This window comes from Vanellus vanellus (assembly GCF_965231255.1).
Source record: "Vanellus vanellus genome assembly, chromosome: 4".
Classification (NCBI taxonomy): domain Eukaryota; kingdom Metazoa; phylum Chordata; class Aves; order Charadriiformes; family Charadriidae; genus Vanellus; species Vanellus vanellus.
The window spans coordinates 74635187-74662703 of NC_138909.1; the positions used below are offsets into that span (position 1 = coordinate 74635187).

A 27517-nucleotide genomic window follows, 5' to 3' on the forward strand; every position below is an offset into this window, starting at 1 on the left:
ATGGAGAGTGGAGCAGGGAAGCATTGGACTGAGGAGGAGGTTAAAGCCTTTTTAAGCGTCTGGTCGGAAAAAAATATCAGAAAGCAACTCGACGGCACGCTGCGGAATAAAGGGATCTTTATCTACATTGCTAAAAGGTTGCAGGAGTTGGGAGTTTGCAGGGATTGGAAACAGTGCCGTGCAAAGTATAAAAATCTGAAGTATGAATACAGAACGGTTAAATATGCCCACAACTCTGGGGATGTCACTAAAACCATGAAGTTTTTCCGTGATCTGGATGCCATATTGCGATATGAACCTGTCACACAATTAGCAGCTGAAGAAAACGGCAGGTGTTCTGCGACTGAGACGCAGCCGAACACAAGCCCCACAGCAGAGAACGCGCAAGGTAAAAAAAAAAAAAAAAAAAAAAAAAAACAAACCCAACCCAAACCCAAATGTTTTTCCTTCTATTTTTCTCTCTTTGCTTAAAACCCAGAGGGGACAAAACCCCAAGCCCGAGTTTGCTGGAGCCGGAGCGGAGGTTGCGCAGCCCCGGCAACGCCGTTAGAACTGACTTGATGCGCTCCTCGCGCAGGGGAATCAAATGTTAGCACCCACCAGTGTCGAAGTCTGTAAATACAGCGTAATTCTAGCAAAATTATGCTAACTGCTTGTATCGCAGCCTCGGGGAGTGCTCGCTGGTGCCAAGGCTCCAGCACTGGCTTGAAACGTTAGAGGAGGAAAAGCTGTTTTCTTTGACATTTGTTTGCAGTACTTTGGAAGCGGGTTTTGTAGAGCTCCAATTCAGATATAAACTTAAAGAAATATAAAAGTAAAGGTTGAAACTGCCTTTTTATTTTTTTTTTTAATAAATCATTATTCTGATACAAGTGAAATTTAGGATTTTTATTCTTAATTCTCTGTAACTGAAAATTTAGGTATGATGACTAAAGGTAAATGAAATTATTTTGTAAGCAATTCAACTTAAATATTTGAGAAAAAGAGGTATGTTTAATAACTTCTCATCAAAAATTGTAATGTAGTGAGGAAAGCAAAAATGTTTATCAGACTATTCTGAGGCAAACCAAATTAATAGAACTGCTTTTATTCTGAAGGGTGTTTTACCAAATTATTTGCATCTCTTGTTTTATTCAGCCCTCTCTGCATAGGCATTTAAGCAGTGCTTAACATTTCATTAGGGTCAAGTACCAAAAGTACCAAAATAAGATGGCTAAAAAGAGAAATGCAAAGCTTAGCCTTTTGTTCCCACAGTATGGGGCAATTTACATTAATTAAGACTGTGAATCTTTTTTAAGAAAACAAAAAACTCAACCTTAGGATCAGGAGAGATTGCCAAAGGCACAGAAAGGAGCTGAACATCCAGCTTGCCCTAGTACCCTTCCACGTCTCCCTCTACAATGCTATTTTACAGGTCTGAGGAAAAGAAATTACCATTTTTCTTGTCACTGTTTACCTTAACGAAAAGCTTGACCTTAATTTGTCATCACTAGCAGAAAGCCTCTAATCTCTCAAAGTCACTTTAAATTAAAAAGAAAATTTTATAATATTGTAATGTGCTCTCTGCACTGTGTATTGGAATCCATTTTTATTTTTAAACTTGCAGAACCGAGGCTAATTCAAGCTGTTACACTTCTGAGGACTACATGAAACTAAAATAGTGTCCTTCATCAGAGGATCTGCCCTTAGATTACCCTCTGTGCTTTGATGTAGTTTGCACCAATTGTCAATCCTAATTCTCAGATGCCTTAGACCTCTAGCAAGTTTAAATCGGAAAAGGTTAATTTCAGTTGTGAATCCCAAACTGGAATATATTTTAAAAAATTACCCCTGGGTGAGACACACCTCATTTTGAAACATTAGGACAGTCTGTTTTTTAAGGTGAAATAATTAAGTATATCTCTCAAATGCACAAGCATTTCTGTGCTTCCCTTAGAGAAAAAAAAAAAAGTTTTATGGATAAAGAAAAATTAAATGCAACCAATTGTAATAATGCAGCACTAATGGTAAGAATTTAAATGCAAAGATTCCCGCAGAACCGTAACTCAGCCACAAAGAAAACACACTAAGATAGAAATGTGTCCTGCAGCTACGCAGAATGCAGACGTCCGTAACAAGGGACGGAGAACAGCAGTGAGAACATTAACTTTCTTCATTCAAGAATGCAAGTTGAGCAAGTCATGCTGTACTGGAGGCCCAGTTCTTTTCCAACTGCAGTCAGAGTCTGCAGTGTCTGCTCAGCTCAGTAATTCCAAGGGCACTTGTAAGGCTAAAATGGCATCTGTGGCTCTGCAGCTGATGCTCACAGGTCCTGTTGTGGGGGCAGATCTGGCGGTGTGGCTCCCACTGAAGGAAACAAGAGCTGGAGGAACCAAGGATGTCTGGCCTTGTGACTTGGGTAGGAAGTCAAAACGCTATCAGCAAACTTAAACCTGTGCCAAATAATCCTGTCCACCGTGCATGCCTTACTTTATTTTAAGAACCTAGAAGCTGTACTATTTTTTTTGTTGTTGTTGTTTAAAAAGCATGACAGGGCACGCTCCCAAAGAAATTACTGTATTTTTACCATTCTGCTTAGCCTCGGTCTAAATATTCATATCCATCCTTAATGTAAAGCTACAAAGCATGTCTCCATTTGATTTGCTTGATTATTTAAACTACTGGGAGATTGCTGGGGAGGGGGAGGAAGGGGAAGGAAGGAAAAAAAGAGACTACTTTTATGAGACTGAATGGTATTTCTATAGTGTTTCCCTGAGTTGTTTCTTTTGAAAGTGTAATTGAAGAAATTAATACTGAAAATCACAATCAAATCTGAGAGAGAGGTGTCTTGGGACAAACTTGGTAGGAACACACACACCAATTTGCAGCTTATTCATGGAAAGACACTTTTTGCACAAGCACATATAGCAATGCAAGCCAGAGATGTTCATGTTGTCCTCTGAAAATATGTTTTCAGAGGCAAACACAGAGTTGTAGCTTAAATAATCATTAAAAAAGATACAACTCAACATGTTCACTTCTAAAATTAAGTTTGCATATTATCCCAGTAACCAACAACCAAGAGAATCCATGTGGAGTGATAGTGCACTATGAAAAATGGTATCACATTAGAGTTCAAACGAATGACCTTCCCATTTTGTTAACCAGTTTTGATTGTTTCAAGTTAAATCAAGTATTAAGAAGTTGAGTACATGATTTACAAAAGTAAAGAGCCCCTAATAATTCATGTTAAGTTACACTCTTTTGTATTTCTCTCTTTAGGTTTAAATATTAATGCACTAGCCACTTTTCTTGCCTTTCACTTTACCAGAGCAAATGCAGAAAAAATATCAAGTCTGAGCAGAAGTGACAATAGAAGTGACAAGCAGAAGCAATGACAATATTATCATAGGTACAAAACTGAGACAGCTAGTAGAAATGCAAAAAGATCCTTCAGAAATGCCAACTTGAAAATGCCACTCATACACAGTTTTTCATGTCTGGACTTTAACATTAAACATGTTAAAGTATTTTATATACAAATTTTTTTTAATAAGTGTGCAGTAGTCTTATTGAGTAATTTTTTGCGCAACAGATGCTTTTTTCCCCCATCAAATATTCTAACATCTTTTTGTGTTAACTGCTCTTATTTACTTATAAATAATATTTTTTTCTTTCTAATATCACAATGTAACTCAACTTGCTCATCCTAGTACCCAAGGCACACTCAGTAGCCTTCCGAGAGATGTTCTTTCCCCTCTCCATAGTTTGCTTTGCAGCTGGAATGCCTGTCCTGGGGCAGGAGGTGGAAGCAGGAGCACTCCGTCCATCCTTCCCTCCCTCGCGTCCATCCTTCCCTCCCTCGCGCAGCCTGGCCACAGCAGGCAGCAGCCACTCAGGGCAGGGAAGCAAGGAGGACAGCTGGGAGCAGTCGGAGATCAGGCCACCGCATCTATGAGTCATTCTGAGGCTTGCTGAAAGTCAGGAGGATTTAGGATAATGTTTTACAGTTTTCAGTTTCACCTACGTCAGAGATACCAGGTTACATCCTAACCGCACCTCATTACTGTTCCTTGTGACGAACTCCTCCTTGTGACGAACTCCTGCAGTACCTGTGAACAGGTAGCTTTGATCTGTGTGACCTGCCTGGCTGGAGCTGGCAGTAGCTCAAGTCCCTGCACGGTGAATCAACATTTCAAACCTCCTGTCAACATGGTACATGGAATACAGCATATTAGAATCTTAGAATCACAGAATAGTTTGGGTTGAAAGGGACCTTTAAAGGCTATCTAGCCCAAACCCCTGCTGTGAGCAGGGACATCTTCCACTAGATCAGGTTGCTCAGAGCCCCGGCCAACCTGACCTGGAAAGTTTCCAGGGATGGTGCATCCACCACCTCTCTGGGCAACCTGGGCCAGTGTTTCACCACCCTCACAGTAAAGAATTTCTTCCTTTTATCTAGTCTAAATCTACCCTCTTTTAGTTTAAAGCCATTACCCTCTGTCCTATTGCAACAGGCCCTGCTAAAAAGTTTGTCCTCATCTTTCTTACAAGCCCCCTTTAAGTACTGAAAAGCCGCATAATCCCCAGAGCCGCCTTTTCTCCAGGCTGAACAACCCCAACTCTCTCAGCCTGTCCTCACAGGAGAGGTGCTCCAGCCCTCTGATCATCTTTGTAGCCCTCCTCTGGACCTATTCCAACAGGTCCACGTCCTTCTTATATTGGGGGCTCCAGAGCTGGATGCAGTACTCCAGGTGGGGTCTCACCAAAGTGGAGTAGAGGGTCAGAAGCTGGCCACACTGCTTCTGATGCAGCTCAGGATATGGCTGGCCTTCTGGGCTGTGAGCACACATTGTCGGATCACATCCAGCTTTTCATCCGCCAGTACCCCCAAGTCCTTCTCGGCAGGGCTGCTCCCAACCCCTTCATCCCCCAGCCTGTACTGGTATGGGGGGGTTGCCCTGACCTAGCTGCAGGCCCCTGCACTTGGCCTTGTTGAACCTCCTGAGGTTCACATGGGCCTACTTCTTGAGCTTGTCCAGGTCCCTCTGGATGGCATCCCATCCCTCAGGTGTGTTAACCACACCACTCAGCTTCGTATTGTCTGCAAACTTGCTGAGGGTGCACTTGATCCCACTGTCTATGTCATTGATGAAGCTATTGGACAGTACTGGTACCAGTACGGACCCCTGTTGTATCACCACAGAACAACTTAAAAGTCTGTCTTCTGTGAATATTAAGCTGATTCCAAACCTGACTTATATATGCTGCCTTCTAAACTTACATAGCAATTGCTATAATATTGCTTTTTAAACAAATGTAGGAACACGATACTGTGGAAAGCTAGATTGAATCCTATCAGCTACAAATACATCTGTTCTCTAGTCACAATACTTTCCTGCTTTCCCTATATCATTAATGAATTCTGTAGATTTCCAGAACTCTTCGCAGAACATTCTTGTTTTCTTCATACTCTTCTCTAAAGATTCTTCTTGGTTTTTTTTTCTTTTTGTTACATAAATGGATTTGTGGTTACCTGATTCCATGTGCAAAGTCAACTTTTATTTGTATGTCTCTCACTTTTCATTATCTATTTTCAAACCATCCACCACAAATACTGAGTCAGAAACGCATACAAGTCACTAGAAGTAAGTTGGCTTACTTCATTAGAAGTAAGAATTTTAAAGTACATTTCAAACAGGCTTCATGTGCAAGATACAAAATAATTTAATTTATGTCCTACAACTCATGTCCCCTTATGAGGACAGGCCAAATTAATTTTAAATTTAATTTAAGTACAAATTAAGTGTGGAGATTACAAAGTTAATAATCTTCTCATTGTGTATGGACATTTTCACTTAAACTAATTTAAGCTAATTTAGTCCATACCTATTTTTCATCTAAAAAATCTTTCCTTCCCAGGTAAAATAGCAGTTTCTTTAGAAGATGATGAGAATGCTCCAGGAGATCCACTTTTGATGTCCCATGTCAGACCAGTTCAACTAGGTATAGTATGGTGGCGCAGAGAGATCAAAAACTACAAAGCAGCATGGCTGTCAGAGCACTTTCTGATACCTTGAATACGCTGTCATTCTCTTTCTGATCAACATATCTTTAAAACAGACAAACTTTTGCACCATCTCCTTCCCAGTTTTGGCACTCGGCAGCCTCATGCATCACCAGATACTGACCACTGTATCTGATGTAACATCTGCATGACCACTGTTCACATTCAAAACACATCCCATGCTATAGCTTAATCATATTAACCACATTAAATTTGTTAAATGCTAGTGGGAAGTATGCCAAATGGTAGTGTGGACTTTCCTAACTCATGTAATTTCTGCTGAAATGCTGCGTGAGTGATGGTCTGAGCCAGGAGAGATATGCAGAGGTGAGACCTGTCCCACTGAGCAATCCAGATTTGCAGTGGTCTTCAAAGCAACCGTATCCTCTCTCCAAACAAGAGGTGGTCAGCAATGCTTTAGTCTAACCAACCATACAACATTTGGAAATTGCCCTACTATAGTAGTTTTGCTCAGAAAAGTCATTACAGAGCAGAGGCACAAATCTGGAAAGCCAGAAAGAGGAAGAAGATCCTGGGTGGGAGCCCCTTCAAGGAGTTGCTAAAGGGAGTGGAGAGACCTGAACACCTTTTTGGCAGAATTAGGCAACCGATGAGCTGATTCCTTGCATGGATGAACAGCACCACTATCCTGAATTTCCTGCGTGCTCTTTCCATTTTTTACATACCCTCTATGCCCTAGCACACATTCCAGTCCAGTTACAACAACTTTCATCTCCAAGGTGCCATATTCAGGGAGAAAACAAGGCCCCAGCTAAACCTACGGCTTTTACATTATGCACTACACCCCTCTCGCCTGTCATAATAAGAAATTAAAGAGACAAGAATCTCACATGGAATTATATGGACATATATATAAACAAAACTTTTCTTGCATGACGTATCTGCATCAAATTTTGCAAGAATATGTCACAGTTACTCAGCGTTCTTGCAACACACTGCCATGCAGATTTATTTGGGCTGCTAAAAAAAATTCTTCAATTTTGAGAAAGCTGCTTTCTATAAAGCCAGCAAAATAACTTCAATTGCATGGGCTTTCAGGTATGCACTGATACTAAAATGTGTTCCCCTAGTGCCTCTCTTAGTTTTTAGATTTCAGACACTATTTCAGAAACCAATGAAAGAAACATGTTGATCCCTTTGTATCTATATTGCTTAAGATTTTGGTTTCACTTCAGCAGATTTCTCATTTTGAGGAAGCTTAGAAAAAAATCAAGTACAGCATAAACACATCTTTCATATCAAAAAATAATGTATATCCTGCCTTAACATTTTTTTAAACAAAATGTAAAATACATTTGAGACATAAGGAAAATTTTCACAGTGACCGTAACAACTTTGTTTCAAAGCGGTGCTTGTGGGTAAGAGATTTTGAATCACAGTTTTTTAAAGGGAATGAGGAACAAACAGAGCTACCGTTTTCCACTCTGCATGCAGCAGAATGAATGAGCAGCGCACTGAATCACTAGAACTCGTTCGAACTAATATCCACAATTGAAAGTGAGCTCAGTTGCAAATGAACTTATTATTGAGAAATATTGGTCTGCACAAGAACTAAAGAATCCTTATTCCCCCCCAACTGCTGCTTACTCTGTGGTTTTGACTGGGAAGTGCAGGGAGCACCTTCCGCATCCTTCTTCCTCTTTTCTTGCCCTGGGCGTTTTCTCTCTGGTCTCTCTGTGGCACTCTCTGGTAGTGAAGAACAAACCACTCTGGAAATACACATAGTTGAAGTACTCCCGGTCACACTGAGCAGAGACTACATCAAACCTATCTGATGTTGGCACTTGTCAACTGTGGCAATTCCTACAGTTGCGTTCACCTGTAAACCACCATTTTCTTTCACTCACTCGGGGAGAAATGAAGAAAGCATAATAGATATGTCACCTGAAAATTACCTTCCTCAACAGAGTATCAGTGAGCTGGCTGCTGCAGAGTCCCAATTAACATGGGACTAACAGGGCAAAAACTGGTATCTGTTAGTACATCTTTTCCACAACTAGCATGAATTACAGAGACTAGCAAAAATGCCTCTATCTAGGACAAGATTGTCCCCAGACAGGTTATACACAAGTATGCTCGACTGAAGCTGTATGTACAAGCAAAAGCCAGATATTTTTGCCATCACACAAAGCTCAGTGACTATAAAGTATCCAACCCCCATAACCTGGCTTGCCCTTTTAGAATAAGACACTGGCAAAAACATTTATCACTTCAGTATGATTGCAAAAAACTGTGTCAGTTACTGTGCACTTTCATGTTTGCTCTCTTTGATGAAGCACTGGAATTGTGTTGTTGTTTTTTTTTTTTTAAATAGCTATTTTTGCAAAGATTTAGCAAATGCATGAGAAATCACTTTCCAAACTAATTTGATCATCAAAATGAAATCTTAAAGCGAATTCATAATTAGAAAAAAGGAAACATTAAAAAACTGCAAGAGATCATATATCAGTGTTTTAAGTAAATGCATAGCATCCTCTACCTCCTGATATTAAAAAATAAAGTTGAAGACTGGACAAAATAAAAAATATATTAGTTCTGCAGAGTAAGACAACTCAAACTTTAATTTTCAGTTAAAAAAAACAAATATTTTGATTGACCTCCACTGAGAAAGGGCAAGGTTCTGTACTATGAGAACTGGGTTCGTTATCACACAAATATTCTTGTGTGACTTAAGGCAAAAGTCTCCATTCCTCAGCTCCCCACAAAAGGGAGCTTTACTAAGAGTTAAGGACTGGATTTTTCAGATCCCTACCCAGTTTAAATCTCTCCATGCTGAACGACAAAACAGCTCATCAGTTATTCTCAAAGGTGTTACAAGTAAAAGTTCAGTGTATTAGGGCACAGAAGACAGATATGTTCCTCTTAGGTCAACTAAATGTACATGCGCTATCTTAATATCGGTTTTCAAGAGAAGGCAAAAATGATGTCAGAATTAACAAAAATGCTGAGAAATTAATAACCGACAGCTTGATTTTAATGCCACCTCTGCTCCATCTTTCTCTGGAGAGACAAGTCATTAGGAAATAGCATACTTCATTCTCATTCCCTCTGTCCTTTCCCCACCCCAACCATACAATGCAAGTAACATGTGTCTGTGTCTCTCCCCTACCCCACATGATGCAGGTAATCCAACAGCACCAATAGAGGCTTCCAAAACGACGGCTTTTATTCCAACAGTAGCAAATGAAGGAGGAAAACACTGGACTGTTAATGAAGTCAGAGCTTTGATACGCATATGGTCAGACAAAAATATCCAGCAACAACTGGAGGGGACAGTGAGAAATAAAAGAATATTTGAACAGGTTGCTGCTAGACTTCAAAAGTTTGGAATTGACAGGGACTGGAAGCAGTGCAGGACAAAATATAAAAACCTGAAACATGAATACAAGAGTGTAAAAAGTGCCCAAGACTCAGGGAGTACAAGTAAAAGTATGAAATTTTTTAACGAACTGGATGCTATTCTGGGGCACAGCACCATGGAACAAGCAAGTAAATCAGATAATGATGAAAGTGAGAGGCCTCCAGAATGGACAGAAGCAAAATCAGAAAAGGACTCCATAGGTAAGTACTTCATACCCATACGTAATTTAAAATTTTTAGTCTTCCAGCGCTAGAGAGACCTTAAGAGAACAAAAAAAAAAGCAACCAGCTAGATTAACCAATTTGCTGGGGCGAGGAAACACTGAATGGAAATTTACTGTTTTGTCCAGTTGTTCACTTTACATTATAAGGTAATCTTTGATTGATTCTTTTTTTTTAATAGAATTGAGAAACAAAAAGAAGAAAAAAAGAATGAAGATGTAGGATAAGATGAAGTGATACAGAGAGATCATTCCAGTCAAAATCATGGCACAAGCGACTGTTTCCAGCTTAGCTAAAAAAATAGATGAGAGGGATGGCCAGACTGTGTTACTGGAAAAATAAAGAGACATTGAGCAAAAGAAGTCTGCAGTTATAGACATTAGTTAAAAAATTAACATTTAAACTGTCTTTCTCTTATGGCCCTGGTAGGCTTATTTTACTGGCCTTTGGAGCAAGACTCTCAGAATAGTGAGACAACTGTTGTGCAAATAGCAAAAGGAATAGCATCATGAATGCTAGCAGAGCTTGCCTTTATTTTTGTGTGGTTATTGATGAATAATAGATGGATGGTAATAGATGGATTAATGCAGAATTAGAGTAGACTGATGAACCTATACTACCCAGGAGCAAAAACATTTTTTATTGCTATGTACAACCAGAAACAGGCCTGTTGTTTAAGAACAGAGTTAAACATAAAACTCTTTATTACACAGTAAGAGTCATACACAGGGGATGATATTACAGTGGCCAAATATAAGACTAGAAGTTAGTAAAGTAACGGAAGAAGTCAAGAAAAATATAACACAAAGACTGTCTCTGTCTGAAAACTACGAGAGCATTTTGGGGGATTATTCACTCTTCAGTTGCCCTATCTAGGCTCTTTGCTAATGCATCTACTGCTGCCTGCTGGCATAAGGAGCATCCTAGGTTGGATGGATCTTTTGATTTGACACAGCACAGCTGTTCTTATGTAGTAAACAAATGTGGTGCCCTAATTAACGTAGCATTATTTACGCAGAAATGCCTGGAGACACAGGTGAAGAGGACTCTGTTAGTAATATGTCAGAAGACCTACAGGTTGCTGATATAAAGAAAGTCTCTGACTCAGGTAAACTGAAAAGTCTTCTATTTTACATACTACACTAAATTTAGTTAGTTAAGATGGATTTCTAAAATAAGCCTGCATTGTAGTGATGTTTAGAAAATGCACATTCCTAAAAACTTTTAAGCAGGAGATAACATCATAGTGATAACCACACTTTCAATAAATACAGGCATACGTGCATGTTTACAATGCTCTGCTAAATTTGATTAAAACAGCCTAGTAAGTAATCTTTTCAAAGATTCATGACCCAGGATGTAAAGAAGAAACTACTGGTCTAAGCAAGTTGCGCGCATTGTATTACTGCATGTACTTTAACTGTATCTTCCCAAGGATTAGAATTGTTTAGTCTCCTGTGCATAAACTAATACGGCATTCTCTTTTTCACAATATAATGTGATCAGTATTTGATATAACTGTGTAAACTCTCATGTCAGGGGATGAAAACTTCATTTAAGAGCATCACTACTAGCACTGAATATGAAGGTCACACCTTCTTTACAAAAAAAAATGGTTTACACCTGAAAGCATAACTTTCATGGGAAGTGTCTCAGCTGGAGACATATGAAAGTGAAAGCTAATGGGCTTGACTGTCCACAGCAGAAGACCTCATGATCTCTTTCGGTAGCATAAGGCAGAATACGGTCAAAATTAGGCGTTAAGGAGTAGTCTTACAGAATTTAAAATGGTCTGACATGATCTTGGAAGATTTTAATGTCAAATTAAAAATCTTCTAACTGATGATGTTACTGTAAATACTCCTCCAGAGAATCTGGCATCTCTGCCGGATAGCGAAAGAAACAGCTATGACAAGTAAGTAAAGCCATGGATCTTCATGAGAGGTAATTTGAGATATACTGGACAGTAGTATTCTTGTTTTACCATTCAAGAGCAATTACATTTATTAATTTAAATTTAATAACACAGAAATATATAACTGCCCTTTTACCAGATTACCATAGGCACTTGAGGCATTCATTAGGGAGAAACATATTGCCATGAGAAGTGCATTGCCTATAGGGACCTCATTCTGAGAAAGTCAAAATATGTAAGAAATCACAAATAGTACTTTGTGGGATCCAATTAAAAGCATTTGTAAATGCATCAAATTCCATTGCTCCCCATCAACAAATAAAATTACTACATATACACAGACACTATAATAATACATAGATTCAGCACTAAACTGTCAACTAACATAGTTTGCAACTGTCTGCAGCTATGTAATATTGTAACTTTTTGGACTACAATCATCTGAATGATTTATTTAAGATAAAGTAAACTGGATACTTTTAGTAAAGTTCTGTGTACTCATTTTTGACACTTTAGCATTCCTTTAGGATAAGTGTTAGGTGCTAGACACCTGTAGCTTACCTTGGTTACCATTTCCCTTGTCAAATATATGTATTTTAACTGCCTATTTTGTTTGTTTCTGGTAATTGTAATTGCAATCTGATATTGTAGGGAAAGATTAAAATAGCAGGAGTTTCACAAGCATCTCTGGCTCAGCCTATTCACTCTAAAGGCAACTATTCAAACTTCTGGGGGGGGAAAACAGGCAAAACCACAGCACTCCATCGTGAAGAGATGCAGTTTCAGTTTCCAGAATTCTTTCCCTCATTCCCAAATGAACAATACAGACTGAAAACATTTTATCACAGGTGGTAAAAAACACCTAGACTTTAATTTTATTAATGGTAACATAATTAGGTATTGTATAAAGCAGAGAAAAGATGCACACTTTTTACATTACTATATCATGGAGACCATTTATTCTCTAATTATGGTACATGCCTTTCCTAGACAGTTCAAATAAATTCAAAGTGTGAGACTGGTAAGTAAAGGGATTGTATGTACCTCTATTCATAAATTTACTTGCTGATACATAGCAAAAAAGGCAGTCAGGCAGGGATACCATATGACATTGGTTCTTTGATATCAGTAGATGTCTGACAATTGATAGCCTTTAGGATGTGACTTCTTAAGGACTACTCCATATTCAATAGAACTGTTGTGGAAAACTGTCTCAATAAGCATGGCTCGTGCCTTAAAAAATTGTAAAAAAAAAATTTGACATAGATAAGAATTTAGAAATTCTGTTCACCTGTGTCAAGGCATCTTTTTAATTAGTACATGGAGTTAATGTACTTTGCAGTCAGAGTTATATATACACTTGTCTAGATATATACTAGCTAGCCTGGGCAAACATCTGCTTTCTGGCAATTGCAGCTGCATGAACGTGCAGAGGTGCAGAAGCTCCCTTAGAAGTGCATGTGCTTCTCACGATCTTACACGTGGATCTGAGTTATTAACCACAGTACCATGGTCACCACTGCCAATCTTTATAAATGGTCCAATCAGGTTTGCCATACTCTAGTAAGGAAAAAAATAAGGTGGTATTAGTCAAAAGACAAATGTACCAGTTTCAGGAAAATACTTAGTTATTTGATGTTTCATGGTATTGTTTTTCTCCTCTGCCCACATGTATTTGCTCCTCAAAGAGCAGCAAATTCCTACCCAAAAAGGAAAAGACAGAGGTAAATAAATCCTTACACGTTCTTCTACAGACTGTAACAGTTTACTGCAATTTCTCTGGCAGCGCTGCCCTGGAAGAGCTTTGTCAGCAGAATGGCCTGCAGAGGGTGCAAGAGCATCACAGCAATCACAAACCCAGGTAGTTTTTAACAAAAGCAGCCTGGGAAAGGCTAGGGTCTCTGTAAAATTTTGTCTTTTCTGGTAAAAGATACCCATATTAAATCAATCTGGAAATAAAACCTTAATTTAGCCATTTTGACTGATGTTTTCTATTTGACAGGATCACTTTTAAGGACACTTAATTCCAGAAATCTGTTAAGAAGAGCCAATTACTTTAGTTATCACAGGTGGTAATCAGTCAATTCAAACTCCATGTACATGTACATTCCCCACATGTCAGACTTTGCAACGACCACAAACTTTTTTTTTATAGGTGTTTGATTAAACCTGAAGTGCCAGGGAACAACAGTGGAGATGAAAACAAGATTCTAAGGAATGCCAGTAGCCTGATGTTCTTAAAAAATATCTATAGCAAGTATTTTGTTTTAAACAAATTACTTTTCTTGACATTATTTTTTAGGATTTTGGGTGCCCCACATACTTCACTATATGTCCCTCTCAGAACAAATCTGGAATAAGTCATGACACTGCCAAGATACATGCCTAAACAAGGGCTTTTTAAAAATTTGTTGTTTGAAGTTAAGATCTTAAGTCAGTACATACTCAGGCACTTAGGTTGGCTTGAACACTTACTGCTGTGTGCTTGGAATTTTAAAATGTACAGATATAAAGTCAAAAGGTAAGGTTTTAACACATCACCCCAGACTGGTGTGAAGTAGCGTTTCAGAGAAGTGCAAAGGAAAAGTTCTTGATTATTCACTGGCTTAGCCCAAGGCATACTCGAGCTGCGGACATGAACTCCTAACTGTGCATCCAAAGCTGTCTGCATCCAGTCTCATAGATCTGCATGAGAGAGGGCAGCAACTCTGCAAGCTGTTGCGAGAGTAAACGCAGGCCACACACTGAAAAATTCTCCCTAGCTTTGACATTCCCCACTCCTCTTTTATACTATACAAGACACACATGAGAGTAGGGATTAGGAGACAAATTACTAATCTTGCCTCAGGAGCCAGGAAACAGCATAAATAGTGATAGTGACAGAGTGCCAAAAGAGAACAGAGCTTGTATCAGTTTGAGCGGGTAAAAGGAAAGACTGCGACAGCATTGCTCTGGTAGCCTTGTGAGCAACACTTCAAACACAAAGTAGAGATTAAACATATTTGCTGGCAAACGTCTATAGCTTCACTAAACAATGTGGACAGAGCCACTGTGTTTTATCCGTGCCAGAAACTGTCGATGGTTTGTTCTGTTTGGCTCAGTCTTGTTCTCCTTGTGCCCTCCCTCCAAAAACTGTGAACAGTGGCATAGAAAAAAAGCCAGGCTCCCTACCCACATTCTTGGTTCGCCAAGAAAAGAAAAAAAAAAAAAGGCACATGATGATGGTCACATCATAAAGAATGTCTCATGCAAACAAGGCCGTATTGATTTGGGGGGTAATTTTTAATAAAATGGCTCTAGATTATGCTTTATTGCTCAATGTTTAGGGGCAATATTCCTGAATGGACTGAGAATAGGCTGGGAGCCAGAAACTGCTGTCATCGATCTGCAGTGTGGCCTTCACCATTTAATCTCTGTACAGCAGTGTCCTCACCTGGAAATGAGGACTGGAAAGACCACTTGCATCATCCACCTGTCCATCTGTCCGTCCATCCCAGGGTGGAGGGGTGGATTTCTCCCTTAAACACCAGCAGGCCAATGGCAGAGGAGCAGAGCTCTCCTCCCCATGGAGGGGAGCCCAGGGACACCTCTGTCACCCTGCCTCTTCTGTCCACCCGCCAAGCCACAGCAGGGGGGATGCTCTGAGGACAGGCATTTAGTACTTTGTCTTTATCACGCAGGCAGGCAGCCTTGCAGATCAGTCATCCAGGCACAGCACCCTGATGCAATGTCAGGACCCTTGCCCCTTCGGGGGCTAATTCAGTGACTCTTGGCATCAGTGGCTTGGTTCTCTGTCAATAATTTCAGTACGTATTGAAGCACCCCTTATGAAAGTCACCATCTTGCCTGTTCTGCTGCACAGAGGTTCACCAGTTACTACAAAGCTTACAACCACGATCAGCAAACCATTCTACAAATTCTGACAAAGATTTAAATAACTTAAGCATTTGCACATTTAATCCATAAATTTATATTATGCAGCCATTCCATGGTATTCTGGATTTATTTTAATATATAAGTGCGCACACTCTGCTCTTAAGCCCACTACTACAGAGAAAACAGAATCATAGAATAGTTTGGGTTGGAAGGGACCTTTAAAGGCCATCTAGCCCAACCCCCCAGCAATGAGCAGGGACATCTTCAACTAGATCAGGTTGCTCAGAGCCCCGTCCAACCTGACCTCGAATGTTTCCAGGGATGGGGCATCTGCCACCTCTCTGGACAACCCGTGCCAGTGTTTCACCACCCCTATTATAAAAAAATTTCTCCCTTATATCTAGTCTAAATCTTAGCATTTTTAGTTTAAAACCATTACCTCTTGTCCTATTTCTTTGGACAGCTTTGATGGCAGCTCTGATGTATTAAGAGATGAAATCTTTAACAATAGTTATCACTAATGGCTTTCTGAAGTTATCCTCAAGACATAAATCAAGACCTGTTTAGTTAATAAGAACTCTGTAAATTTTTATTTTTTTTTTAGAAATCCTTGAAGATGAGGGGGACTTTGCCAACTCCACGCCGGCAGCTCTGGAAGCTACACAAATAAAGAAGGAGACAATTGACATAGGTAGGTCAAGTCTGTGTCTTGATGGCTATAACAGCACATTCTACTTTACTGGGAACTACAGGTTTCTAAGGTTCATATGTTATTCCTGCACATTATACTTGTTCTACTTCTAGGTTATGATAAAATCTGATTTTTGTTTGATTTCATAGTGCAAAAATGCATAAACACTTGTTTTTCCTTCCCTCAATTAATAACAAGATCTTATTGTCCCAGACAACATACTCCTTATTATGCTAGATGTGGTAAGTCTGCATTTGGTTGTGACACAAACACTGTTCTTTTTCATACACAATTGCTAGAGAGGATAAACTGGAGATCTAAATAGCTGTCTCAGAAACACCAAACATTTTATGCCTTGTCTGTTTTTTCAAACTACTTCATGACAGTGCATTTAATTTCAGTCTATTCACTATCAAACAATTGCCATAGATATTCTGAATTATTTTACAAGTTAAACTGAAATCAGAGCTTCAGCAATATGTAGGAGTCATACGTTCAATGACAAGTATTCAGGAGAAGATTTGTTTTATTAAAAACATTGAAATTTAACATTAGAATACAGTAGGGATATTAATCTTCTGGAATAAATGAGCATAGAAACCATGGAATGTCATAAAAAAAGGCATCAGAGGAAATAACGATGACATTGAAATCTACTGACCTGACATCCTGGATCAAAATATACTTTACAGTAGTGCTGTTTACACACATAAGTTAATGGAAAGAATAAAAAATTCTATTATAACAATTCTGTGAACAACAATTCTTTGCCCTTTTACACTGAACGTTCCTACCATAAGAATATTTCTAATGTATGCATCAGTATTTCTGTGATCCAGGCAAGAGCCTCCGTCTCAGCCATTATGCTATCTGGAGTTTGGGTGTTGAGACAGCCTATCCAACACAGCTTTTACAACTGTTTGCATAGGCTGATCTTGATTATGAAAGACAACTGTAAGGAATATGGCACTGAGGACAATATCAGAGCAATGCCATCACAGCAATGACACACAGAAACAGAAGTTACATTAAGGATAAAGTAAAGCCGTGTCCCTGGAAGTTCAGAGAGATAGCGAGGTCACACTAATGCAAAGAGAAGAGTTCATACACAATGACACAGGATAAAATGTCATGCAAATCAACTGACTGCCTTATACACACAAATTCCCTGTTCCTGTCATGTAATACCCAATTGAGGATAGTAATCATGCAAGTCAGCAGTACACAAGTGCCGTTGCCCAAGGCAGAAAGAAATTAGAGAGCCAGCATGGTTGAGACAATGAGCACATAAATGAAAGCTATGGGAGTTTTTTGGTAATAGTATAAAAAAAAAAAAAATCACTCAAGAGCCCAGGAGTAGACCTACTGCTCCATTTTGGCCCAAGGTTGTATTTCCAATAGGAAGATGCAAGAATTTTTTTAAGAGTTATGGGGTAGCCTATTTATGAAAAACCACTTCTTTCCTAGTATCCCAAGTAAATCACACACATATGCTTGAGACTATAATTTCTGATTCTAAGTTTTCCATAGGTATAAATTTTTTTCTTGCATATGGCTTATGAAACCAAGTATTTGCCAAATCACTTAAGAGAAAGCAAGTTATAAAGTACTACTCTGTGTACGTTAGCAAGTACCATTACAGAAAGCACATCAAATGAACCACTTATTTACCAACAATCTCTTATTTCTAACAGTCTAAACTATGCACTCAGTTTTTCAAAATTTATCAGGAATAATTACTTCTATTTACTGAAAACTGTATTATTTATTTAATTGGCCTGTGACATCCCCTACCAAAATGATGAGAACTAGTCTTTGTCTCCTTCCCAACCCAAAAAGTAATTCCACACAAGAAGTGAACTTTCAGCCTCAGAAGTCCAAGCATGAGGAAATGAGCCCAGAGTCAGCAGAGCTGGGTTTGTATGTCCATAGATGATTTCAAGAATTCTGAGGGCTCCTGAATTTTACTTCTGAAAGAAATAGATTTTTATGCTGTGAAAGAGTGCGAAGTTATTGTAGCCTCAGCTCTGCAGAAACAAAAAAACAACCCTGGCGTGTAGACATGCAGAAAAATAACATAATGATGGTTCTATCCTGTTAGGGATGGAATTTTGAGAGAATATTGTTCTTCTGTCTTCCCTGTTTTGTCATTTAAGCCACATAGAATAGTTTCGGATACAGCCATCCCTACATACAGAAAGTGCAATTTAAGCGGAGGCTAAAGATCTCGGTATCTGAGATTAGCCTTTCACCCAAAAGCAAATAAACATAGCTGTCTGCTACAGGAAGGCAAAAGCATGCAACCTTCCCCCCAAAGCCTAGCACCCCTTCCTGCCCTCTCTCCCGGGAGCAGGGAAAGGCATGTCTCAGAGCTCAGCTTTGAAACCCACCATGGTAGCTTATGAGAACGGACTTGAAACCACTTTTTTTTTTTTTTTTTTTTTTTTGTGGTAAAAAGGAGTCCTGAATAGAGGAGAACAGGTAGGAATAAGGAGCAAAGGTCTCTTTGCAGTTTCTTTCGAAGTCACACTGCAATGCAGGTCTGCCGCAGTTGCCTGTGCTTCTCACTCCTCATCACATCCGAACCACCTGCACAGGTTCTAAACTTGAGAGGGGGACAGTGGTCTTTTAGGGCCCAAGTCCCTGCTCATTTCATGACAGCTTGTGTGGGCCCACGAAGGGAAGGGCTGCAGTCCAAGCCCTGTTTGGCAGGAGTGAATCCACAGACTCATTCCCTTACAAATGGCACTGAAGCCTCCCCAAGCCTGCCCTACCCACATCTGGAAGGCACACCTGTGCTAATCGAGGTGTACAAACATGTTATGCAAATGAGCTTACGTGAGATACAAACCACCCATTTACACCTAGGTGTTTAATCAAGTATCTTAAATTTGTGTTGCGTCCACAGCTACGTTTGGGGGAATGCATGGGCAGAAAGAAAGAGAGGGCTCATGAGAAATGCCAATAAATAATTTGATTTAGGTAGGCACGTGGCAGAAGACTTGTTATAACTAATGGTTTAGACTAAGGGGTTATGACATTTTTAATTGAAGATAGGTGTTACCTGCAGACTATGACAATAATATTAGCAATTTACTTGCCAAAGTCCAAGTCTATTTCATTTAAAACTGTGTTTCTATAGATGATGATTCTATAAGCACTACCTCAGAAGACAGATCTTGTACACCAATAGCAAAACGGATAGTTGGGACAGGTGAGTATTAATTTCCATGCGTTTATTCTGAAACAAAATCGCATTGTAATTTCAGTTATAAAGCTGGAGCAACCAGGTCACTACTGTAAACACAACTCTACTTTTCTACTTCTGACTCCAGTGTAGCTTTATGACTAAACTTAACAATTTGTTTCATTCCCTGACATGAGCAAAACTTGCATTAATACTGTAGTTCAACTTTGCATTCTATACTTATCTGATGAGCAGCATCTGCTTACTTCTGAGTATGTAGGTAAGATTTTTTTTCTTCTATTGAATCCCCAGTAGCATTTTCATTTGTATGATATTTTGCTTTGACATTCTAATTTGAAACCATACTGGAAAGCCATTTTCTTATCACTGCTGATATATTGTTGCTTTTAAAGCTTAACACCTGTTGCTCTCCTGCATATAGCCCTCATATACGTCTGTATTTAATTTGACAACAACAGCAACAAAATCAGACTAAAAAAATGTGGAATTTTAGATGCCTTGGGGAAACAACAGATTTAACTTGCTACATATTTTACATACTTAATCGAAATATTATCACGTATGGATATTAACATTGCAAATTTAAAAGATTTTCATAACAAGAGATTATAAACATTAATTAATCCTTCAGCTTGTTACCAACTTGTTAGCTACAATTACACTTTAATGTATGTATATCCAGCAATACTCAGTTGTTGTTTCATTTATATTTTCAGACAATCATATTCCCTTAGAAGAAACACAAAATCACTTTAAAGTTATTACAGTTAATGATACTGGAGCAGGAAAACACTGGAGTGATAATGAAGTCAGAGCTCTGATAAACATATGGTCAGATGAAAAGATACAACAAATGCTTGAAGGGGCCACAAGAAATAAAGAAATATTTGAGGAAATTGCCAGAAGGTTAATGAAACGTGGTATAGACAGAGACTGGAAACAATGTCGCACAAAGTACAAGAACCTAAAATATGAATACCGCGCACTGCAGAAGGAAAATGACCATCTTGGTAATCCCAGGAGAAAAATGAGATTTTATGATGAAGTTGACTGTATCTTAAGAAGACAGCCTCTGGGTCCCTCGAGCTGGAGATGTGAAAGTTCAAGTCTCCTATCAGGTACTAAAAACTTCAGTGATGAGATAAAGTGCTTAAAATAAAACTTAAAGTTGCCTGTTGACCCATGCTGTAGGGGTGAAATATACAGCCAGAATGGGGAGGGAAAATAATTGAAGAACCTGTATCTGCATGGTCAAGCAGGCAATGCTCAGTGAACAGAAATGGTTTTTGGAGGAGTTTGGAAGTGAGAACGTTAACAAAATGTGAAAACACCTGAAGTGTTAAATGTTATTAGAGAATCTTTGTGCTTTTGAAAGCTTAAGTGAGATACAGTGAAATGGTGCTAGAAAGCATCACAGGTTTTAGAGGTGATCAATCAGGCATGTAAAGTATTATGGATAGATAGCTGCAAGACCATATCAGTTAGAACTGCAGAAATCTGTAACAATCAAGCCAAGTGCAAGGACTCCAAAAAAGCAAACTTCATTAATTCAATTCACACCACAGTCAAGAGAGAGAAAAATCCAGGGCAGTGATATTTATTTGAGCACTTGTAATTATTAAATTATTTTGCTAAAGCAGAATCAGTTTCCTAAATACAGTTTGCTTCTATTTTAGTATCAAAAGACCTCTCATCTAGGAACACATCTAACCTTGTGTCTGTTCTCGTGACTGGCCAACTGCTCCAGCTCTCAGAGGCACCTGCCCCCACTCCAGGCAGATCAGTTGCTCTTGTAGAAGCAACTTAACCACTGCAGCTTAATGCTCAGTGAGTTGTGGTAAACCAGAACTAATTCTGATTTTTCTCAATATGTTAGATAATAATTTGCAACGTCACAAATGTTAGTTGTGGACTTGAACCATTTCTGCAGCAGAGGCCAGGTGGACAGCTTGAGCAGAAACTGCTAGAGCCATCCTTAAGCCAGCTGTCCTCACTCATGAGTCAGAGCCCTAATGCGGTGTCCACAGTAGTGCCATTAGTTGAGGCTGGAATAACATCCACACAGTCATGGGATGACACCACTGTTTCTCACATGCCTCATTCTTGTGCTCAATCACATTCTTAAGACAGACATTTCAAATCCAGAAACTGAAGATATTGCTGCTCATTTCCGCTCTCCATGAATGGAATTTGTCAACACCACGGATATTTGAGCCAACCTGGCTGTTTTACGTTTTAGCATGCTGGAAAATGACTGTATAATCTGTGCTGTGAATGCTGATGCAGGAGACAGTAAAACAATAACCTTTCAGAAAAGCTTTAGTTAATAAGCTGCCCGAGGCATCTGCCAAATAAATGTGTCTCCACCTTGATTTTGTGTGCCAACCCAGCACCTAACTTTTCTAGAAGGTTCTCATTGCTCCGGGTCATTTGTCCCAATGCATTTGCTTTTGTAGGATAGAGCTTTTTGGTATGTGACTGACTGTGCTTTGAGAATCTCTACAAAATAGTCACTTTGCTTTTCTCTTCTAAGTTTCAGTGGGAGATGTTACAGCAAACACAGGATCCTTGGGTATCAAGAGAAAACCATGGAATGATGGTAAGAACCCCTGACTTTTTAAAGCATCTATACACTGCTGGTAAATGGGATGCCAGATTCTAGTTTCCAGTACTCAAACAGTTTGTTGCTTTTTTTTTTTAAATAAATCCTAAAACTTAACACCAAGCTGCAAACCTTCTCTCTCACCCTCAACAATCTGCAAAACAAGAGTCCTGATAAAAATGTGGGCATAAGAAAAACTGCAATTTCTTTATTTCAATCCTCATCCCTGGTATAAATGAGGTAAACATCAGGAAATACTTTGATTTATAAGAATCAAGTGCAAGGAAAAGATAAAAAGATTTTAAAAATAAGATGTCTTAATTACCTGTGTTGCTCAGAGGAAAGTAGGGACAATATCACACAGTAATGGTTGTGGTTTCCTCACATTATAATGTGTCAGTAAATGAGATGTTTAGAAACATGTTTAGAAATATAATGTCTAACATGTAATGTCTAACATGTTGTAAAAGAGAAAATAGGTTAAGAAAGCTATTCCTAAAAGAAGACATGGTATAGAATCACTGAGAGAGAAAAATTTAGGGATGGATGGAAATATGCAGCATGCAATCTGATACAGGGAAGGTCAGGAGTTTTATTTTTCTTCCTGGCTGAATTGCCAGGCCCTAAATAATCAAATAGTCCAACAATAAGGGATGACAAACTTAGTTTTTAGGAGGCTCCCCCCTATTTTTAATACTAAAACGATGTCTTATCTACAGACAGATGAACACAAAGAGATACAAATACCACATTTCTGAATTCAACCTGCACAGTACACCATCACAAACTGTACTAACAGGACCGACTCTATGTGATTAAATATACTTTCATTTATTGCTTATGAGATAAGTACATCTTGCAGAATGCAGTAGTTAGGCAAAGCTGAAAGTTTCAAATATGAGTGATTTTTACAAGGACTGCTTCATTCCTACCTGCCGTTATACAATGACCCCTTACACAACACCAGGCAATGCCTGCCAAAAGAGTGTAACAGAAGGACAGCATTAGGAAAATCTAGTATGTGCTGAACTTCAGTGGCAGCAGTTCATTGACCTGTGCACTCTAACTACATACTTTGCTTTCATCCACAGAGGTGTCACCTGTTCCACTTAAGAAAAGTGCTTCTGAAAACACCATACTCCACTTCCAAAAACTATTAACAGAGAGAGTGCACACAGTAACAGAAGGCAAAAAGTTACTGTTAGAAAGGCTTTGTAAGCAGGAAGAAATGCAAGACCTCAACACAACACAGCCGTATGCTGATCCATCAGCCATACAACAGGTGGGTTTAATGAACTTTCTATGAAATTAGCATGCAGAGATTCTCTCAGATTGTAAGAAATTAAATAGACTTATTTATGAGCGTAGGTCACACACATGAATATGTGGTTGCTGCCCTTTAATTTGCTCACCTTCAGTCATTTAAACTAGGTATGAGTTCCCATCATAATCCTTAACTATGAGCTTTTAGCAGTGACATCAGTTAGTCTAATAAAAGATATAACCTACAGAGGCTACATGTTTTGGCTCACCTACATGCCACAATTAACAGGCCTAATTGAAAGGAAATAACTTTGACTGATCAAAGGAAACATGTGAAGTTAAAATTTCATCCTGCCATTTCCAATTACCATCTCTATAACCTTCCTAGCAAGTTAGTCCTCTGCAATTAACCACAGTAGAAGCCATTCTTTTTGGTTAGGCAAGGCTGGTGGGAAAAACTCAACACTTCATTCCTTCATCAGCATTTACCCTCCTCCTGGCCTCGCCACCTGCCTATGCTGGGGTGGTGGAGGTGCAGATGGTGCTGTGCAGCAATGAACTGGAGAATTCAGTGAGCCAGAAAGAAAGTACACAAAGTTGATGCCCACCTAGAAGGGGCAGACATGGGTTTTGGTCCCTGTTCTGTACCGAGCAAGGGGTCTGCCTTGTCCAGTAACGAAATGAAGTACAGAAAACATAGAAACAGTGCAGGGAACAATGACCTGGTAAGTGACAAATGCCATGCCATAACTAGCCATTACTCTGCAAAATCCTCCTAGCCACTACTTAATTTTGAGATTGTGAGGCATGTTGTTTCCAGGGTTTTCCTTTCAGTGTATTCAAGCAGAACAGCTCATTTCTGGATCTCAGTCATGTCTGGGCATAGACCTGCACAGCCCTGCCAAAGCTAGGTCAGTTCTGGGCACACACAAGGGCACAACTGAAATCAAGTAGTCAAGTCCTTACTGCAGCAGCAAGAGACACCAGTTTTTTTTTTTACACACGGAGGCCTAAATTCCACCCAAGTCCCTCTTCACAAAATCTTACACAAAAAAATTACTGGATATAGTGCTTTGCTTCCTGCTCTATGTTAATTATTTTCTTTTATGAGAGACATTATGAAGGTAAAGAATTTCCACCAAATTAGATCTTATCTGCCATTTGACTAGCATTTTTTAAATAATTCTGAGACATCAGAGGAAGATCCCTAGAAAATCATAGGTTTTTTTATCATATTCATTTATACAGGGACACAGACATACAGTTGTTCCAGTGTATGCTTATATACCACTTTTCACATTTTGCATTGGCTTCTCAGTATAAACCTTCTTTGGCTTGTAATACTATTATCATCATTGGTTTAAAATCATTCTTCTCTCTTTGCAATGAGTCGGTTCAAAGATACATCCTTGAACTTGCATGTGTTGCATTAGTTGCATACAGAACTGCTGGCTTTGGTAGGAGAACAAGGGATCTGTCTCTGCCATCGCAGCACAGTCAGGTATCCTTCTAGAACACGCTGACCCAGCTGAAGACCTCGCCATTCCTAGCGGCACTAAAACCACAGGTTACTCCTTCCACATGTGAACCGGAAGAATGTGTGATCCAACCCTAATCCGCTATAGTACATTTAAACAGTTTAGTTTCATTTAGATTTAAATTAAGTTTCAAAAATAACTGTACTGAAAATAACATGGATCACTTGTATGTTCTGCTCTACCTGCTTTCTTACATGAGTGCAAGGCTGAAGTTGCACAAAGCAGCTGAAGCTGATTTGATGACTCACTGCAACAAGAAGATCCCTTTTTCTCCATGCTACTCTGAGCAATCTGATGCTTGCTGGTTCCCCTATAAACCAGTTCAGCTCACTAACCTGACACAAGACTAGCCCAAGGTGGGGAAAAAAAAAAATCAAATGGTTTTCTGTGTGTGTTGAAGCAGCCCAGGAAGTTCTCAGCTGTGCTAGCCCTGACTTGGAGCAGCTCAAAGGTTGTTTTTGTTGCAGTGTGACTGCCCTCCCAGAAGAAAGGCTAACCTGAGGGAGGCAGTTAGCACTGCAAAGAAGACAAACTGAACTTAAAATTCTGAGTGATGCACAAGGATCCCAATCTTTCCAAAACTTTCAGGTCATTCAGTACAACGTCCAAAAAACACCCTTTTTCTTCTTCCAGAAAATAAAAAAATAAAGACTTATTCATTAAAATAAGCAGATATTTCAAGAAATATGTATCTGGTTTTAAATGCTGTTGTTCAGGAGAGAAGTGCACAAAAGCAGAGGCAAAAGACTGCCGAAATTCTTAGTAGGTCAGAGCAGAGAACTGCAGAGCACACTTGTAATCTCTACTTGGAAACTGTTCATATCAGCACTAGAGGGTAGACATGAAGCAAGAACTGACATTAAAAAAAAAACCACAAGTGGCTTTCCAAGTAAAAGGTTTGTTGTTTTTTTTTTCTCAGAAAACTTTCCACAGAGTGGAATTTACCTGACAAACAAATGTCCAAAGCAGGTGGACTTCCATTTGTGGGGGATTCCACTTCTGTTGTGCTTTGTGACTAGCAAAGCATAGCTTGCTTTTTTGTAATTATTTTGTCAGAAAGTTCTCTCCTCCTTTCCTGCTCTTCACATTTATTTTTGGTTAAAGATGGTAAGAGACGTCAGGTGCATGGGGCATTTGGCATCATCTAATATTTATGTGCTACTCCGACAACAACAGATAACAATTTACTTGAATATGTAGAATGCTGAGATAGATAAATCAAACTGGCATCAAGACAATCTTTCTTCATTGCAGTTGTAGTTAAAATTCCACATCACTTTTTGCTTAGAGACAAAATAACATAAATGTTGCACATTTAGAATTCACATTGTCTAAAGCTATGGTCTGTCTCCTTTTGACAGCATCTCCTGGGCTAAATCGAATGTTGCTAGGGGGAAGGACTTCTCAAAAAAAGTTCCTTCAAAAATAGCATTAGTTAATCACTCATCCTTACAGTGTATTTTTATATCCACTTGAGCTTGTGCTGTGGCTCTGCTCTGATCACAGGTTTACATTTATTACAGTCACACAACATTTAGTTTAGGCACATTTATTGGCAAGTTAAATGGAACTTGGGACACTGTCTGACACATGCTAAATGGTTATATGTGAGAACACTACTATAAGATGGAAAGAGTTTGGGCAGAGAGGCCCACTTAGACGGAGACCCACAACATGGTTCCTTTTTAGCAGAAAGGCCAGACCCAAGTTGTTTCCATGTAACTGCTCAGGAATCTTAATATAAATTATATCATGAAAATGATCTAGCTTAAAAATCAAAACCAACACCAAGCAATGATGGCAAGAGTATCAGTCCCATAATAAACAGAATTCTTTGCTTTTCTCCCTCCTCAAATCTGTACCAGGGGGCCATTCAGATTACTGTGAGGGAAAATCTGTTTCCTCCCCAGTTTGCAAATGCCTATACTGAATTTTTTGAGATGTGGCAGATAAATGGAGCAATCACCGCTCTGACCTGTATTAAAAAGTTCCATTCTTCTCTGAAGCACACTCACTCACTGAGATGAATGGGTCACTTTACACGTCTTTGATAGGGCTGTTACCCTGGAAAGTCCTCTGAATGCACCATTTAGATTATTTCCTGGTAGACCAAACTATATTTGGGAAAACACAAGAATGAGCTTCAGGGAGCAGATGCTTGCATTGTTGGTGGATCCACAAGCACTATCAGCATCACTGTCAGTTTAAAAGATGCTCCCTCCAGACTCTCACCCTTTGTTCTTTCTCCTGCAGCAAGGTCTCCTTTGTATTGGCACAATCACTCATGTGGCCAAGTGATTAACCAACTGGCAGAATTGATTTAAATTAAAACTAACCTAATAAAAAGCCCCTCCAAACAACCCTGCTTTTTTTTAAGTTCAAGGAAAGTAGTGAAAGAAACGGCAGAAATAGCAGCCAGGAGAGTTTATTTGAACTCAACCACCCAGCATGAACCTCCCGTGCTGTGTACAACCCTCCCTCAATGCATTAGGCACAAATGTATGGTATGGGCAGACAGGCCAACAGAGCAATCCTGTGAAAATTACTGGAGGGCTATATCATGTCTACCTGGATGACTTAATTACAGTCAATGGGAAGAAAAATGAACAATCTCACCCCAACTCTATGGCTAGGTTGATGTAATGGAAAGTCTGTTGGCCACAACAAACATACTGGCTGTCTCTGAACCGTCCTCTTGTATATACATTTTGGCACCATTTCCCTCCTGTTTTTTCCACTCCTTCTTATGTTATCTCATTCCAGTTGCTTACTCCA

At 39.2% G+C, this 27517-nt stretch overlaps 2 protein-coding genes across 3 annotated transcripts in view; one reads left to right on the forward strand and one right to left on the reverse strand.

The window, feature by feature from the left end:
- LOC309671222 (zinc finger and SCAN domain-containing protein 20-like) lies at window positions 1-24791 on the forward strand (the record flags this gene model as incomplete). The annotated part of the gene is made up of 10 exons (XM_082482427.1): window positions 1-388; window positions 5902-5985; window positions 9191-9628; window positions 10668-10757; window positions 16045-16131; window positions 19274-19345; window positions 20056-20457; window positions 21873-21938; window positions 23033-23223; window positions 24666-24791. 10 exons carry the CDS (start codon window positions 1-3, stop codon window positions 24789-24791), a joined length of 1944 nt encoding a protein of 647 aa, XP_082338553.1.
- The window catches only part of PPAT (phosphoribosyl pyrophosphate amidotransferase), a gene marked incomplete at its 5' end in the record, with an annotated part of 53866 nt that overhangs the window by 21891 nt on the left and 4458 nt on the right, over window positions 1-27517 (reverse strand). The window lies entirely within an intron of this gene.